Genomic DNA, 17327 nt, shown 5'->3' on the forward strand with positions numbered 1-17327 from the left:
CACAGGGATGTGTTCCATGTCGACTCTTCACTATGTTCTGCACCAAAACACGCAGACTGCAATGGCATGGTGTGTGTGAGTAAAGATACAGGGCCTCTAAGGGTGACACAATAAGTGCTGCAGCCCTTAGAGGCCCTCCCTGGCCATAGTGCCCTTGGAACTTGGGGTATCATTTACAAGGGACTGACTTGTGGCCAAAGAGTGCCAATTGGGTGTTGTCTCAATGCAGTTTTAGGGAAAGAACATAGGTCCTGGGGACCTGTTTAGCAGGAACCCAGGGCACACTCAGTCAAAGTACATCAGCAGTTTAGCAAAAAGTGGGTGCAACCATGCAAAAAGAGGGCACTTTCTTGCAGACGAGGGTTCCTTTAGGGTGGCACAATACAGGCTCCAGCCTTAGGGACCCTCTTTAGTACTCTTATCCTCAGTACCATGGGTACCATCTACTAGGGGCTTGGAGGGATGCTGAAGGTACTGCCAATTGAACATTTTTAGGGAAAGGGATCTGGCACTGGCGACCTGATTAGCAGGGTCCAAGTCCACTTCTGTCAAAATTGCATCAATTACCAAGCAAAAAGTGGGGGGTGACCATTACCAAAAGGGGCACTCTCCTACAGATGCTGCCATTCAACCTTGATGCACGAAGGGGTAGGTTTTAGAGACTCTAAAGCAGGACGCTGCCCTGTCACAGACAAAGAGCTCCCGAAGCAGTAGCCTGATCGGAGGACAAATGCTCAGGTGGTCGGAGTACCACATTACTAGACAAAATCGAGGGCAATTAGATAGACTTCAGCACATTCAGCCCTGATTTTCGGAGACCAGGGAAGTAAAGGTAGCAATGAGAATGCATACAGGAGCCACACTGCAGATCCTGTGCTGTCTCCTCTGGAATGTGAAAGCAGTTAAAGGTAGACATGATGCAGAGCCCAATGGAATCTGAAGAATCACTACAGGGCTCGTGTGTCTACTGGTATGAGAGATGAGGTGGATAATGAAGGCTAGGATACCAAGAAGCCTCAGATCCATCCTCACCATCCAGGACTGTTCCCGAAACATGATCATATTTTGCATGTCCTGGGCTTGCTGTGGGGAGGGGAAGACCTTCAACACTGCCGTTTCTATAACGGCCCCTATAAATAGAAGCATTGTTTTGGGATTCAGTTGGAATTTGACTCGTCTATGATGAAACCCAACGAAGTCAGGGGTCTGACATTCATTAGGCAGCAGATATCTACTGCCTGTGGAATGTCCACATTTAGCAGTAAGCAGATAGAAAATTCTAGTCACGCCACGACCACTTGCAGAATCGGCTTGGATAATATGGACCTCATAGAAGTGATTTTTATTGAGATTGCCTCACTCCTTAATGGGGTTTTGAGTGGCAGGATGGGGTAGTGTTCTGTTTGGTCTCTTATCTTTGGACTTTGATTTTGACCTACAAGAACATTTCAAATGGAAAGTAGACATCTCGCAAGAATTACCTTGTGACAGACAGGACCTGCGTCCTGGAGGGGACCTATTCTTCAACAGTCTCTTGTTCGGTGACAGAGTTTCTTCTCCTGTTGTTGGATCACTGTTGAGTGCAAGAAGGCACACTTGTTGCAGGGAGTTGTGACCAGAACCTAGGCACTAAAGTTGTACCTTCTGCAGGTCTGTGCAAACATCTCCTCCTTGCAGTCACACACTACTTGAAGTCTCTCCTTTTAAGTGGGAATGTTGCTTCCTAGCACAGTGTTTGAGAATTTCAAAATCCTTGCACGACCAACAGAAAACTGGGAGTGAAGCTCCAGCTGTGTATCAGAAGGCATTGAAAGAAAGGAACCAAGTCAACGCTTAGGGATGGCACTTAAGAGTTTCTGATGGCACTTAAATGAGTTTCTGCTCCGTCACTTTTGGTGCGGTATGGATACACTGCCTATTCGCATAACATCGAACAGTGTGACGAACACTCTTAAGAAAAATCTTCAGATCTAGTCTGGTGCCTAAGGATATACTAAAGGTGAGGAATCGGTGTGGGTAGAAGTAGCCATCAGATACCAATACACCTCAGACAATTTGTAGTGTTCAAAAACAGTCAATTTTGCTTTCAATGTTAGTAATGCAAGTCAAATGTGATTGACTACATTCATACCATCAAGGTCAAAATTTGACAAGAGAAGACTGAAGCGATTTGCCACCTTTGCTTCTTCTGATAGCAATACATGAAGGTAAAAAGGAAGCACATACCTGCATTCTGGGTGATCTGGCGTTTTGTTATCATTTGCTTACACTTGGGGTCCATTGTTTCACTGTTCTTATTCTGCTTTAGACAAAGCAATATGTTCTTAGGATCTGAATCAGGGCAGAAACGCTGAAGGAATGAGAAAACATCAGAAAATTATTAAAGCATAGCAGGTCAGAATTTAACCCCCACATCCAAATATCAAACAAATTGTTAGGTGGCCCATGAATTTCCCTCCTTCCGACCCCCTGTAACCTAGCAATACCGATGTCAAAATAAACAACTTACCTTTAGAAAATCTTTTTCTGGTGGATACTCTAACTACATTTTCTTAACATACATACTCCCACACCATCCACCCCATCTAGGCTGATGGGCAAACTGAAACGACTCGTGTAATGTCAGAGGGCTTAACAACCATTGCAAAACAACACGGTCTGGGCATACTTGAAATGGAACAATGTGGCGGTACCACTACTTCAAGAAACCAATCTCATACACCCATGTTGCAAAGAGTTGCACAGATTGGGGTATCACCTATTTTTCCTCACACACCGACTACTCCAGTGGAGTGGCAGCTATGATAAGATGTGGGACAGTTTCACCAAATATGCAGTGCTAGATTCACAAGGCTGATTTATCATTGTTCAGGGAGTCTTGGAAGAGCACCACATTACTATAGTGAACGTATATGGCCAAAACATTGATCATCCCCAATTTCTCCAAACAGTTTGGGCTGCAGTGCTTGGCACATTTCCCAGATCGCTAACCTGGGTAAGGTGCTTCGACATTATCTTAGATATAGACAAAGATATCACAAAACTAGGAAGTCTACGCTGGTTGCGCCCTCAATATACAAACCAATTATACAAGATCACGCATTAATAGATGTATAGCCTACAAGACATGGAGAAACCTGTGAAGGCACATTTATTTCCCCAATACATGTGATGTGGCCCAGACTTGATTTCTGGCTTATCTGCTGATGTTAGCATATGGACCACCATGGTGGACCACCTGGCACACACCCTCTCTCATCACGCGCTGGTGCTGCTATGGCTTGACATCCCGGGAAGCCTTGACCGGTGCCCACATTGGCGCATGTTCCCAGACACCCTGAAAGAAGTCCTGCTGCGCCGATGTATCCTGGAATACTTTCAAATAAATAATGCTTTAGTACACAAGTGTACGATTTGGGAGGAAGGTGGTCAGTAGAGGGCGTTTCTAAATGTCACGGAATACTAAAATCCATTTGCAAACAGCAGATACTGCTAGAGAGACATCAGCATGCTTGAAAGTGAATGGCATAACACCTAACTCAGCTACGTTAGCCTAAATCAGGCGTAAGGTGTCAGAGTAGAATGACTAAGCAGACCAAGAAATTACATTTCTGAGCAGGCATGTCACGGCCGTAAGATCTGGTGAGGCAGAGTGGCCTGTGTAGGAAGCTGGCTCTGTATATACTATACCAAAATTAGGTATAGTGTGCACAAAGTGCAGTGGAACCCCAAAGGTAGGCAGGGGTAAAAGTGGATAGCACCTTACTCTCTATTTGTGGTAGTGTGGGAGAGCAGTAAGGCTTTATCAGAGGGTAGTGTTTAGCATTTGTTGTACACACTCAATCAGCAAATGATGTCACACACACAAAGACTGAACTCCAATTTTGTTTGTATAAAAATATTAGGTTATTTTATTTCTAGAACAAAGCCAAGCCTGGAAAAGGTAAGTGAATTAAATGCTTTGCAAAATCTTGTGCAGTTTCTCACAATTGAAGGCAAGTTTAAATGCAGTTGATTGAAATACAGGTAAGTTAAAATGTCAAAATTACTTTTCAGAATACTTTTTAAGTTACTTTTTGTACTCTGTGTGATATGCCTAGATACCACACTGGGACATTTCCTAGAGAGAAGGTAAGTAAAATCCGTTTTGCACCTTTGTAGTTTGTCAGGTTGTCATACAATTTAACTCTAAACTTAAAACATTTTTCAAGGAAAAACAATGTATTCCTATGGAGAGAAGGTAAATGCTACTTACCCAGTATGCATCTGTTCTTGGCATATAGAGCTTTAGAGTCATATGCTATCCATAGCTCGCCATCTAGTGTTGGGTCCGGATGTTTGCACTTTGATTTTCTTCGAAGTCTTTCCAGTCTCGAGGTAGGTGACGACTCCTTTTGGTGATAGTGTGCATGGGCATCGACTCCATTGTAAGATGATTCTTTTCCCACAGAGGGTGATAATGGAGATAGTATGAGTAGTAAAAGGAGATGTCCATGAATGCATGCATCTTAGTAAGATGTTACTGCAACAGATATAGGTACCTGTGGAGGTGGGTGGGTGCATATGGCTCTACAGCTCTAAATGACAAGAACAGATGCATACTGGGTAAGTAGCATTTTCCGTTCGAGGCTTATGAGCTGTAGATCATATGCTATGCAAAGACTCTATAGCAGTTATCTCCCAAATATGTGGCTAACCTGTATCTGTTGCAGTGGTCTGAAATAGTGTACGTAAAACTTCCTGGCCTACTCTAGCTTGTTGTCTTGATAACATCTACACAATAGTGTTTTGTGAATGTGTGAGGTGTAGACCATGTTGCAGCTTTGCATAGGTCATCTATGGGTATATTTCCTAAGAATGCCATAGAAGCCCCCAGTTTGCGTGTAGAGTGCGCTCTAGGGGGAACTGTCAATGTTAGTTTTGCTTTTGCGTAGCAGATTTGAATGCACTTAACTATCCACGTTGCAATTCCTGATTTTGATATGGGATTGCCTTTGTGTGGTGAAGCAAGAGACAAAAAGTTGATTTGTGTTTCGGAAAGGTTTTGTTCTTTCTATGTAATACAGCAATGCTCTCTTTACATCTAATGTGTGTAGGGCACGTTCTGCTGCCGAATCTGGTTGAGGGAAGAACATGGGTAACTCAACAGATTGATGTAAAAAGCAGAAATGACTTTAGGAAGGAATTTAGGATCAGTCCGAAAAACCACTTTATTTTGGTGCATTTGTAAAAAAAGGTTCTTCTATAGTTAATGCCTGAAGCTCGCCCACTCTTCTGAGTCATGTGATAGCCACCAGGAAATCATTTTTCCATGTGAGAAATTGCAGTTCACATTTGTGCAATGGCTCAAATGGTGGACCCATTTGTCAGGTGAAGACAATGTTGAGATTCCATATTGGAGCAGGTGGACGTCTCGGGGAATAACCCTTTTGAGTCCTTCCATAAACACTTTAATGACAGGTACTCTAAAGAGAGATAGATGTTTATTTTGCAGGGATGCAGCTGTTGCAGCTAGATGTAAACGTATGCTAAATTGGAACCTTGTAGATGTAACAAATAGCCTATAATGTTTTGGACAGAAGCATCAAGCGGGTTGATGTGGTTATTACAGTCAATCACAAACCGCTTTCACTTTGCTGCATAGCAGGCTCTTGTGGTAGGACGTCTAGGTTCCTTGATACTATTCATACAGTCCGGCGGTAGATTAAGATAGCCAAACTCTAGGACTTCAGGTGCCAGATCGAGTTGTCTCGATGGCTCTGTGTGAGGAGATTGGGTCTAAGACGTAGTTTTTGATGAGGAACTACAGAGAGTTCCAATAGGGTTGTGAACCATGGTTGACGTGCCCATGTGGAGCAACCGGGATTAGTGTCTGGGACGCTTGTTTGAGCTTCCGAACCACTTACGGAATGAGTGGGAGAGGCGGAAAAGCGTAAGCAAATATCCCTGACCAGTTCATACATAGTGCATTGCCTTTGGACAATAGGTGTGGATACCTGGACGCAAAGTTTGGGGATTTCGCATTTAGGTGCGTGCCGAACAGGTCTATGTCTGGAAAGCCCCACATTTGAAAGAATGGGAGGAGAACTTGAGTGTGTAGTTCCCATTTGTGGACTTGGTGTGTCTGACGACTTAGCAGATCTGCCATCCGATTGTCTACTCCTGGGAGGTGTTCTGCTAGAAGATAGATTTTGTGATGAATGACCCACCTCCAGATGTCCTTGGCTGGCTGGGACAGTTGGAGGGAGTGTATTCCCCCGTTTTTGTATGTAATACATAGCTGTCATGTTGTTGGTACGGACCAGGACAGCTTTGCCAGCCAGATGCGTTTGAAAGGCTTTGATGGCTAGAAATATGGCCATGAGCTCTAAATGGTTGAAGTGGAGCAAATGTTGGTGACTCCACAGGCCTTGTATTGTGTGTTGCTGTAGATGAGCACCCCAGTCAGTTAAAGACACGTCCGCTGTTAGGACTGTCTGTGGAACCGGGTCTATATGAAGGGCCGTCCTTTTGACAGATTGTGTGTACGGCCGCTTACCAACACTAGATAGGTTAATGGACCGTGGGACTGGTTCCACTGACTGGGTAATCATTCCTGAAGCAGACGCATGTGGAGCCTGGCATACGGGACGATTATGATGCAAGATGCCATCATCCCCAGCAGTTGCATGTAAATCCAAGCTGGAAGAGATTGATTGGCCTGCAACTGGAGAACCAAAGCCTGAATGTTGAAAATTCTGGCTGCGTTGGGAAACACCAGAGCCCTTTGAGTATCTAAAGTGGCTCCTTGGTAGTTCTGAATATTGGCTGGCTGAAGATGTGACTTTGGCACATTGACTGTGAACCCTAGTCGATGCAGTAACTTGATGGTTATCGAAGTGTATTTGAGACACTGTTGGCACGTGCTGGCTTTGATGAGCCAGACGTCTAAGTAAGGGAAGACATGGATGCTTTGTCTCCCGAGATGAACAGCTACTACCGCCAACCATTTTGTGAAGACTCTGGGGGCAGTGGCGACTCCCAATGGCAGTACCTTGAACTGGTAATGTTGGCCCGCTAACACAAACCTGAGAAATTTGCGATGAGCAGGGTGGATTGGAATATGAAAGTAGGCGTCTTTTAAGTCTTGAGTAGACAGAAAGTAGTACCTGTTGAAGTGTGATCATGTGAAAATGGTCTGATTGTATAAAAAGATTGAGTTCTCTGAGATTGGTCTGAGACCCCTGCCCTTTTTTGGTATTTGGAAGAAAAAGTAGTACATGTCCGACCCTTGGTGTTGTAGCGGTACGGGCACTATAGCTCCTATTAAAATTAGAGACTGTACCTCTTGTTTGAGGAGGTGTAGATGATCCGGTGATGGTTTGTGTGACTTTGGGGAAATGTTTGGAGGAGTGTTGATGAACTCAAAGCAGTAACCAGAACAGATAATTTGCAGAACCCACTTGTCGGTTACTGACTGCTAAGCTGGTAAGAAATTTGACAGTTTTCCCTTGACAGGTGTTAGGTGATCGGTGGGGGGATGGAGAGGGGAGTCACTATTTTGTATTGGAGGGGGAGGTGCATGCGTTTGAACCTCTGCCTTACCGTTATTTCCTCTGTAACCCCCTCAGAAATTGTTTTTAGAGCCAGAGGGTTGGTTTTTACCCTTGTAGGTGGAGGTATTTTCTGAGGAAAAATTCTTGGACCCCGCTCTATAGAAAGAGCGCTGAAAGGAACCACGGCATTGTGGTGACTGAAGCGCCCCCATGTATTTGGCCACTTCAGTGTCTTTCTTCATCTTTTCCAGTGAAGAGTCTACTACTGGGCCAAAAAGTTGTTCCTTATCAAAAGGTGTTTCATATAAAGGTTTGAATCTAGGGATACGTAGCCAGGCGGGCCTTCTTAAAAGGACACTGGTATGGACTGCTCTGGCAGCTGTGCCTGCAGCATCGAGGGAGCACATGATTTGATGGTTGGTAAAAAGTTGTTCCTCCCTTAACTATCTTGGGGTAGATATTGGGAGTGATTTTTCCATCTCGTCCCATTGCGCATGGTCGTATCTAGTTAGCAACGTTTGTGTGTTGGATATGCGCCAGAAGTTTGCTGCCTGAGATGCGATTCTCTTCCCCGATGCATCAAGAAGCTTAGATTCCTTATCTGGGGGTGGAGCATCTCCTGTGGTTTGGGAGTTAGCACTCTTGTGTGTGTTAGACACTAATAGCGAGTCCAACGGTAATTGTCCCCTAATGTGCGCTGGGTCAGATGGTGCAGACTTATATTTTTCATCTACCCTAGGGGTAAGGATACGTGCCCCGACATGATCACTAAAGATATCATCCACATGTCTGATCATACCCTGGAGCATTGGTAAAGTGTGTGATGACTTTTGAGTAGTGCTAAGGGTCTCGAAAAGGAAATCCTCTTCGAGGGAAACATTATGGAGCTGCACCCTATGGTAATTGGCAGCCTTACCCAGCAATTCAATGTAACCTACACTGTTGTCTGGTGGGGAGGGTTTGGTAGGGTATAGGTCAGGATCATTGCCTGTGGGCGAGTTAATGTTGTGGTGCAGGTATTGGCTGACCATCGTCATACCCATTATCCTGGTTGTCAGGTGTATGTGGTGAATGCTGAGTGTAAGAAAGTGGGTTTCTGTTGCAGTAACCCCCCCCCCTTTTTTTTCCTAATAGCTGATGCACTTTTCCTTGTTGTGCCCTGGGCTCCTGCCAATCAGGTGCCCAGGGCCTGTGTTCCTTCCCTAAAAACTGCCTAACAGCCAAAACCCAAATTGACAAACCCTGGCCACATGTCAGCCCCTGGTAAATGGTACCCTAGGTACCCAGGGCCTTGTGACCAGGGAAGGCCTCTAAGGGCTGCAGCACTCATTGTGCCACCCTTAGAGGCCCTGTACCCTAACACACACACACACTGCTCTTGCAGGCTGAGTGTCTGGATACAAGACAAAACAGAGAGTCGACATGGCACACATCCCTGTGTGCCATGCCCACAACCTACACTGCCCTGGCATTCATCAGCCACCCCTCTAGCTGGGTGCCCTATGCCAATGGTGTGGACACAGAGGCAGGAGCCCTGTGCCCCTACAGTACCCAGGTCCATTCCTGGGTCCTGTAAGTGCAGTGCTGCCAGCTAAGAGTATATGGTGCTGGGAGCTTGTCAAACACAAACTCCACAGCACCATAATGGCAGCACTGAAGACTGAGAAGTTTGGTATCAAACTGCTCAGCACATTAAATCCACACTGATGCCAGTGTGTGATTTAATGTACAAAGCACCACAGAGGGCATCTTAGAGAGGCCCCCTGAAACCTAAACCTACATTCCTCGTCTGTTCTGAGGCTGCCTAGGCTGCCACACAGCAGACATGTTGCTGGACCCCTGGGTAGGAGAGCCCCTGCTCTCCTGGGTCTGCAACAATGCACATCCTGGACGAGGTGCTAAATCTCCTTCCCCAGGATGGGCAGGGGGAAGCTTCAAAGGCATACCGCCTCTGTGAGCTTCCCAAGGCCACTGCAACCCCCCACTCTGGCGGGAAGCTTGCCGGAAACCCCAAATAAGGACAGGGGATGTGCCAGCCTGCCAACACCACCCCTCAGGTGGGGGAGGCGAGGTGAAGCACATCTCCGGGCTCTCGCCATCTTGAAGATGGGAAGCCCTGCCCAATCAGGACTAGGCTCCTACCCCCCTCCCACAAGAGAGGCAGGATAGGGGGTGTACCCACCCCAGGACAGGAACCCATTGGCCCCTGCCCTTCACCTACCTGTAACGCCCCTAAATCTAGTATTTAGGTGCACCCTGAACCTTCCTTCCCCAGATTCCAGATTCCAAACTACAAAGAAGAGCAAGAAGAAAGAAGACCTGCCCTGCAGCTGCTAAGGAGAGGGAGACACCAACTGCTTTGGCCCCAGCCCTACCGGCCTGTCGACCCTCGAACCTGCTCCTGCTCCAACCCGGCATCTCTTGTGGCCAGCAACCTCACAAACCACGGAGGACCTGGCTACCTCTTGGCTCCAAGTCCCTGGGACTCCCATGAGTAGAGGCTCTACTCAAAACCTATCTCTAATCCTTGGCAGCATCCCGGAACCGCGAAACCAGCACACTCTGCACCAGCCAAGCCTGGCCAGTGCCGGAGTGAACAAAGACCCGGAGGACGACCCCACGGCAACTGTGACCCCGAGTCCGGCACCCAAGGACCTCCCTCGACACTCCTGAAGAAGCCTGCAGCCTCAGAACAAGGTGCCCCCCCTACCGCGATCAACAGAGGGTAAGATTTCCCGACAGCAAAAGGCACCCCTGTACGCGACGCCCCACGGCCCCCTGTGCCCAATCCCCGGGGTACCTACCTATCCTCCAACTACCCAACTTACCCCTCGAAGTGGTGGTGGCACCTGAAGAGTCCTCGTCCCCGAGCTTGCAGTCTGTCTAAACCGGAGATTTCCCATTGTAATCAATTGAGCGCCCGAAGGCTCAAAAGCATTCTGCACCCAGCCGCCCAAGTGGCCCTGGCAGTGAAAACTCTACACCTACCTACTTCCCCACTTGCCCTGAGTAAGTGACCAGGAGCCCAGCTACCACAGCCGCGTGGCTTGCCAGTCAGCAGCCACCAACCAAGGCCCCCCCTATCCCTCATAGGATAACATTGGGCCTAACTCTCTCTGCACCCGGCCGCCCTAGAGCCGCTGAGGGTGAACCAACTGTACCTACCTGACCCTGGGAGACCCCCGAGTCTGTGCCCAGAACCTCAAGTCGAGTACTTACCCTTAAACCGCAAACTCTATTTTCCTCATAGGATAACATTGACTGGCTTTTTCCTGAAATTTCTTCTAAGTGTGGACTTTTCAAATCTTAAAATATTCACCAAAAATCAGCCGAGTAACGAAAACAAAATTACTCACCTGCTCTTAGGAGAGCTCCCAGTGCTGGATCTTGGTGCCCAGCACTGACTCTGAAAAATACTTACAACTGTACTTACCTGTAACCCAATTTTCTTCCATAGGAAACCATTGACTGTTTTTCTGTGAAATTTCTTCTAAGTGTCGATTTCTGCAATATTTAAATATTCTTCAAAAATCGTATAATATCTGAAAACGTAATTACTTACCTGTTTTGGATAAAGGTCCCAGTGCTGAGTCTAGGCACCCAGTACTGGATTACAAAAGTAACTAGAGCATACTGTACCTGCAACTTGAATTTTCTTCCATAGGGAATCATTGACTGTTTTCCTTGAAATATTTTCTAAGTGTCAACTTTTAAAATAGCTAAATATTGTGTAAAAATCATTATAGTACTTAAGTCGACTTTCATCACTTGATTCTGAATACTGACCCAGGACTGAATCTAGGATCCAGTCCTGGAATTCCAAAAGTAATCTAAAAAGTAATCTGTTACAAATAACTTAAATTTATCAATGAGCTCAATGCATTGTTGTGTTTAAAATAGAGTTGCCTATTGCAACCACTTGTAACTGTTTACAAAAGCCAATTGCATATTGCAAAAGTATTTATATAAAGCATCTCATTCTGAGAAAGTATATTTTAATTCCAATTGTTGGTTCTAAAATAAAACAAGCATATATTTTTTTATATATAAACCATTGGCCTAGAGTTCAGTTATTGAGTGTGTGAGACCATTTGCTGACAGTGTGTACAACAAATGCTTTACACTGTCCTCTGATACTGCCTTACTGCTCGACCAAGCTACCACTTTAGAGAGTAAGGTTATATCTAACTTTAGACTCTGTCAAACCCTTGGGGACTGTGGACTCTGTACACCCTTGAGGAACTTCGATTTTCGATCGTGATCGTATCGACCTGCCATTTTGTGCTCCGCCGCCATTTTGTGTTGCCCTCACTCAGGCAGCACGACGATCGAAGTCTTTTTCTGCTTTTCCTGCAATAGTGTGTCGAAATAACCTTGTGCCTCTGTTTACAAAAGCTGGTGTCGGAGACTGGCCGAGTACACTAATCCCTGTCTGGCTTTCCTAATCCCTGTCTCAACTATCTGTTGGTTCACACTATTTTCTTCGGATTTATCTTATCGTCTGGCCTTCGCTGTCCTCTGCTCGTATTCTCTTGTTTCACAACTATCCTCCAAAACACATAAACGTATCTCGTCACCTGCAAGACAGCTACAAGTCAGTTAATGAATTAGCTCGTGGGGTGGGGTAACAAACAGTTAGAGGAGAGGCTTCTCCAAGTTACTCGATACTTTATTTTCAAACCTTTCCTATTGGTTCTGTTCTGTTTTCCAACTTTTTTTATTGGCTCCTTTTATATGTTTTAGGTGTGTTCTTAGTTAATGTATTTATCCCCTATGTACTATATAAGATTGTGCGCCACGGAGTGAAGTGGCAGTCTCCTGAGAACATACCGTGTGTACTTCTAGGACAACTGTACTAGCTGCAGCTAATAAATCTGATCTTTAACGCCGACAGAGTGTCCCCGTGTCTCTGTGTAGCTAAGCAGGAGAACCCAGGAGATTAAGGCGTACCCTGCGCCGCCAGGTCCAAAAGGTTCTGGTTCTTCACCCTGTACCTATTAAGGAACAGTATATACAGAGCCACTTTCTCACACTGAGGTGAAGTAGGCACATGAATAGACTGTGGAGAAGGAGGAGATGAGATAGGAGGAGGGGAAGGTTTAGTTCCCACAGTTCTCTTCTTCAAAGGAATATGATATTCCTCTTTAGAGTCACTGTGGTGGTGATATGCCCAGTTTTTGGATGAATGTAGAACACTTTGTTTCAGGTCCGATTTATCGAGCGGATCGTCGAAACTGTTTTTTTGGTGACTTAGGTGCCTGTGGTCGTTTCGGCTGGAGTTTTCGGATCCAAAGTGTGTTTTGGTGTCGATGGGTGAGGGTCGGAGCCGGACTTGCATTTCGATCCCGAAGGTTTCGGCTCGGTTCCTGTTTTGGATTGGCGTTTTTCAGAGCCGGAAGGCTTTTTGGTAGGCTTTGGTGCCAAGCCCAAAGACGGGGTGTCGTAAGTGGGATCTCGGGGGCTGACCGGGGCCTGAAGGTGCGGGTTGGTCCGGAGCCTTCTTTTTGGGTTGAGGTGGGCGTAGGGGCGAGGGAGTTTCTGTACTCTCAGTACTTTGTCCCTGGTCAGAGCCGTAATCTGAAACGGAGATCGGTTCCTGCTCTTCATTCAGCCCCGATAGCGTCCTCGGTTTTTTCATCTGATTGAGGTCTGAAAGAGGTCTGGAATGAAGGCTGTGCGTTGACTTTGCATGTCGCAACATCGAGCACGATGATCGCAAAGTGACTTCTTCGAGCGGAACGCTTTGCAATCGTCTGAGTTCTGTTCTCTGTACTCAGGGGACAAGACCAGGTTGCACACTCAGTGTGAGTTGGCACACGGGTGTTTTGCATGGCACCAAGGGCAGAATTTAAAGGGAGTTTGTTCCATCAACCGCTAGTCAAACTGACGCGGGTAGGCCCGACGGCCCACCACAAACTTTCCAGATCTAAAGAGTTTTAACCAGAAAATCCGACACACGAAGAATAGTGTACGTGATTGGAAACAATACCGTCGAGGTTGAGTGTCTTGCGCACCGAGGGAAACCAAAGGAACAGTGTTGAACCAGAGCACAGCGGGTAACATCGAACCCGATGGCGGAAATCACTATCACCAAAAAGAGGAATCACCTACCTCGTGACTGGAAAGACTTCTTCTAAGAAAAATATGCAAACATCCGGACCCAACACTAGATGGCGATCTATGCATAGCACATGATCTACAGCTCATATGCCGCGAACATGAAGTTATCGGTTAACAGGTAAGTACTCGGATTTTGGGGTTCAATTTCGGGGGTTAGAACAAAGGTTTCCCCAATGTAAAGGATGCAATCTCAAAGCACCCTAACCGGCACTAGGGCGCCGGAGTGCTGAGGACCAATGTTATCCAATGGGGGATAGGGGGCCTCGGTTGGTGGTTGCTCACGAGCAGGCCACAAGGTTGTAGGAGCACAGCTCCTGGGGTTTAGCTCAGGGCAAAGGGGAAAACACAATAGCACCCAAGGTACACCCGCAGCAGCACTGGGGGGGCTGGGTGCAGGATGTTTTGACATCGGGTGCCCTGTTTTCAATAGGGATTCTCCGGTTTCAACAAAGACAGGCTCGGGGTCGAAGATCTTCTGCAGGTGACCATCGGTTTGAGAGGTAAGTTGGGATGCCTGGGGATGCTGGGACAGTCAGTTGGGCCACCCAAGGCTGTGGGAATTTGGGTGCAGGGGTGTCTTTAGGTGTCGGGTTTCTGTTACCAGCTCCGGTTGCGGTCAGGGAGATCCTCCAGAAAAAAGCTGCAGGCTTCATTTGGAGATTTGAGGCAGGTCAGAGATCGCCAGATCTAAGGTCAGGATTGCCAGGGAGACCTCCTCGTGGTGTTGGGCCACTCGGGCCGTGGACCAAGGGTGCAGACTCGCAGATTTGGTCGGAGCCAAGTCTGTGGGTGAACAAATTTAGTGTTCACAGGAGACAAAGTATTTTCTATGGAAGGCAGGCCAGGTCCTCGGGGGTTCTTGAGGTTGCTGTTTGCAGGACACACTGGGGTTTTGCTTCTACAGTTTCGAGGTGGGGAGAGGCCGGTAGCGCTGGGGCCAAGCCAGTGGGCATCTGTGAGAAAGTGGGTTTCTGTTGCAGTAACCCCCCCTTTTTTGCCTAATAGCTGATGCACTTTTCCTTGTTGTGCCCTGGGCTCCTGCCAATCAGGTGCCCAGGGCCTATGTTCCTTCCTTAAAACACACAAACTCCCAATTGGCAAACCCTGGCCACATGTCAGCCCCTGGTAAATGGTACCCTAGGTACCCAGGGCCTTGTGACCAGGGAAGGCCTCTAAGGGCTGCAGCACTCCTTGTGCCACCCTTAGAGGCCCTGTACCCTTACACACACACACTGCCTTTGCAGGCTGAGTGTCTGGGTGCAGGACAAAACAAAGAGTCGACATGGCACACATCTCTGTGTGCCATGCCCATTACCTATACTGCCAAGGCATATGTCAGCCACCCCTCTGGCTGGGTGCCTTATGCCTATGGTGTGGGCACAGGAGCAGGAGCCCTGTGCCCCTACAGTACCCAGGTCCATTCCTGGGCACTGTAAGTACAGTGCTGCCTTTTACAAGTACATGGTGCTGAGAGCTCGTCAAACACGAACTCCACAGCACCATAATGGCAACACTGAAGACTGGGAAGTTTGGTATCAAACTTCTCAGCACATTAAACCCACACTGATGCCAGTGTGGGATTTAATGTACTAAGCACCCCAGAGGGCATCTTAGAGATGCCCCCTTACAGCTAACCTACAATCCACGTCTGCTCTGAGGCTGCCCAGGCTGCCACACAGCAGACACGTTGCTGGACCCCTGGGTGGGAGAGCCCCTGCTCTCCCGGGCCTGCAACAATGCACATCCTGGGTGAGGTGAGAAATCTCCTCCCCCAGGATGAGCAAAGGGAAGCTTCAAAGGCATGCCGCCAGTTGGAGTTTCCCCAGGCCACTGCAACCCCCCACTCTGGCAGGAAGCTTGGCCGGAAACCCCATACAAGGACAGGGGATGTGCAAGCCTGCCCACCCCACCCCTCAGGTGGGGGAGGCGAGGTGAAGCACATCTCCGGGCTCTCGCCATCTTGAAGATGGGAGGCCCTACCCTATCAGGATTAGGCTACTGCCCTCCTCCCACAGGAGAGAGGCAGGATAGGGGGTGTACCCACCCCAGGACAAGGACCCATTGGTCCCTGGCCTTCACCTACCTGTAACGCCCCTAAATCTAGTATTTAGGGGCCCCCTGAACCTTCCTTCCCCAGATTCCAGATAGAAACCTACAAGAAGAGCAAGAAGAAAAAAGACCTGCCCTGCAGCTGCTAAAAAGAGGAAGACACCAACTGCTTTGGCCCCAGCCCTACCGGCCTGTCGACCCTCGAACCTGCTCCTGCTCCAGCGCGGCATCTCTTGTGGCCAGCAACCTCAAAAACCCCGGAGGACCTGGCTACCTTTGACCTCTGATTCCCTGGGACTCCCATGAGTAGAGGCTCTACTCGAGAAACCTATTCCTAACTCCTGGCAGCAGCCCGGAACCGCGGACCCAACACACTCTGCACCAGCCAAGCCTGGCCAGTGCCGGAGTGGACAAAGACCCTGAGGACGACCCCACGGCGACTGTGACCCCGAGTCCGGCACCCAAGGACCCCCCTCGACATCCTGGACGAAGCCTGCAGCCTCAGAACTGAGTGCCACCCCAGATGCGATCAACCAGAGGGTAAGATTCCCGACGTCAAAAGGCACCCCTGCACCCGGCGCCCTGCGGCCCCCTGTGCCCAATCCCGGGGTACCCACCTAACCTACAACTACCCAACTTACCCCTCGAAGTGGTGGTGGCACCGGAAACATCCTAGTCCCCGAGCCTGCAGCCTTTTTCCAAACCGGAACATTCCCATTGATTTCCATTGAGCGCCCGAAGGCTCAAAAGCACCCTGCACCCAGCCGCCCGAGTGGCCCTGGCAGTGCACTCTCTACACTAACTTACTTCCCCACTTGCCCTGAGTAAGTGACCAGGAGCCCAGCTCCAACAGACGCGTGGCTTGCCAGACAGCAGCCACCAACTAAGGCCCCCCCTATCCCTCATAGGATAACATTGGGCCTAACTCACTCTGCACCCGGCCGTCCTGAAACCGCTGAGGGTGAACCAACTGTACCTACCTGACACTGGGGGACCCCTGAGTCTATGCCCGGAATTTCAACTCTGCCAGTCGAGTACTTACCCTTAAACCGCTAACTTCATTTTCCTCATAGGGTAACATTGACTGGCTTTTTCTTCAAAAATCTTCTAAGTGTGAACTTTTCAAAACTGTAAAAATTCACCAAAAATCAGCCAAGTGACAAAAACGAATTTACTCACCTGTTCCTGGGTGAGCTCCCAGTGCTGGATCTTGGTGCCCAACCCTGACCCTGAAAAGTACTCACAACTATACTTACCTCTAACTCATTTTTCTCCCATAGGAAACCATTGTCTGCTTTTCTGTGAAATTTCTTCTAAGTGTCTATTTTTGCAAATTTGAAATATTCTTTTAAAATCGTACCATTTCTGCAAACGAAATTACTTACTTGTTTTTGATAAGGACCCCAGTCCTGGGTCTAGGCACCCAGTCCTGGATTACTAAAGTAACGATAAAGTACTCTACCTGCAATTTGAATTTCTTGCCATAGAGATCCATTGAATGTTTTCTGTGAAATATTTTCTGAGTGCTAACTTTTGAAATAGCTAAATATTATTTAAAAATCATTACAGTTATTAAGTCGACTTTCATCACTTGATTCTGAATACTGACCCCAGGCTGGTTCT

General features: G+C 47.7%; 1 protein-coding gene across 1 annotated transcript in view; it reads right to left on the reverse strand.

Annotated features, from left to right (window-relative positions):
- The window catches only part of GLG1 (golgi glycoprotein 1), a 658311-nt gene that overhangs the window by 127610 nt on the left and 513374 nt on the right, over positions 1-17327 (reverse strand). The window contains exon 20 of the mRNA XM_085637427.1: positions 2227-2350. Within this exon, the coding sequence (XP_085493553.1) occupies positions 2227-2350 (124 nt within the window). The remainder of the gene's footprint in view (positions 1-2226; positions 2351-17327) is intronic.

This window comes from Triturus cristatus, chromosome 12 (genome assembly GCF_964204655.1).
Source record: "Triturus cristatus chromosome 12, aTriCri1.1, whole genome shotgun sequence".
In the NCBI taxonomy this organism is placed as follows: Eukaryota; Metazoa; Chordata; class Amphibia; order Caudata; family Salamandridae; genus Triturus; species Triturus cristatus.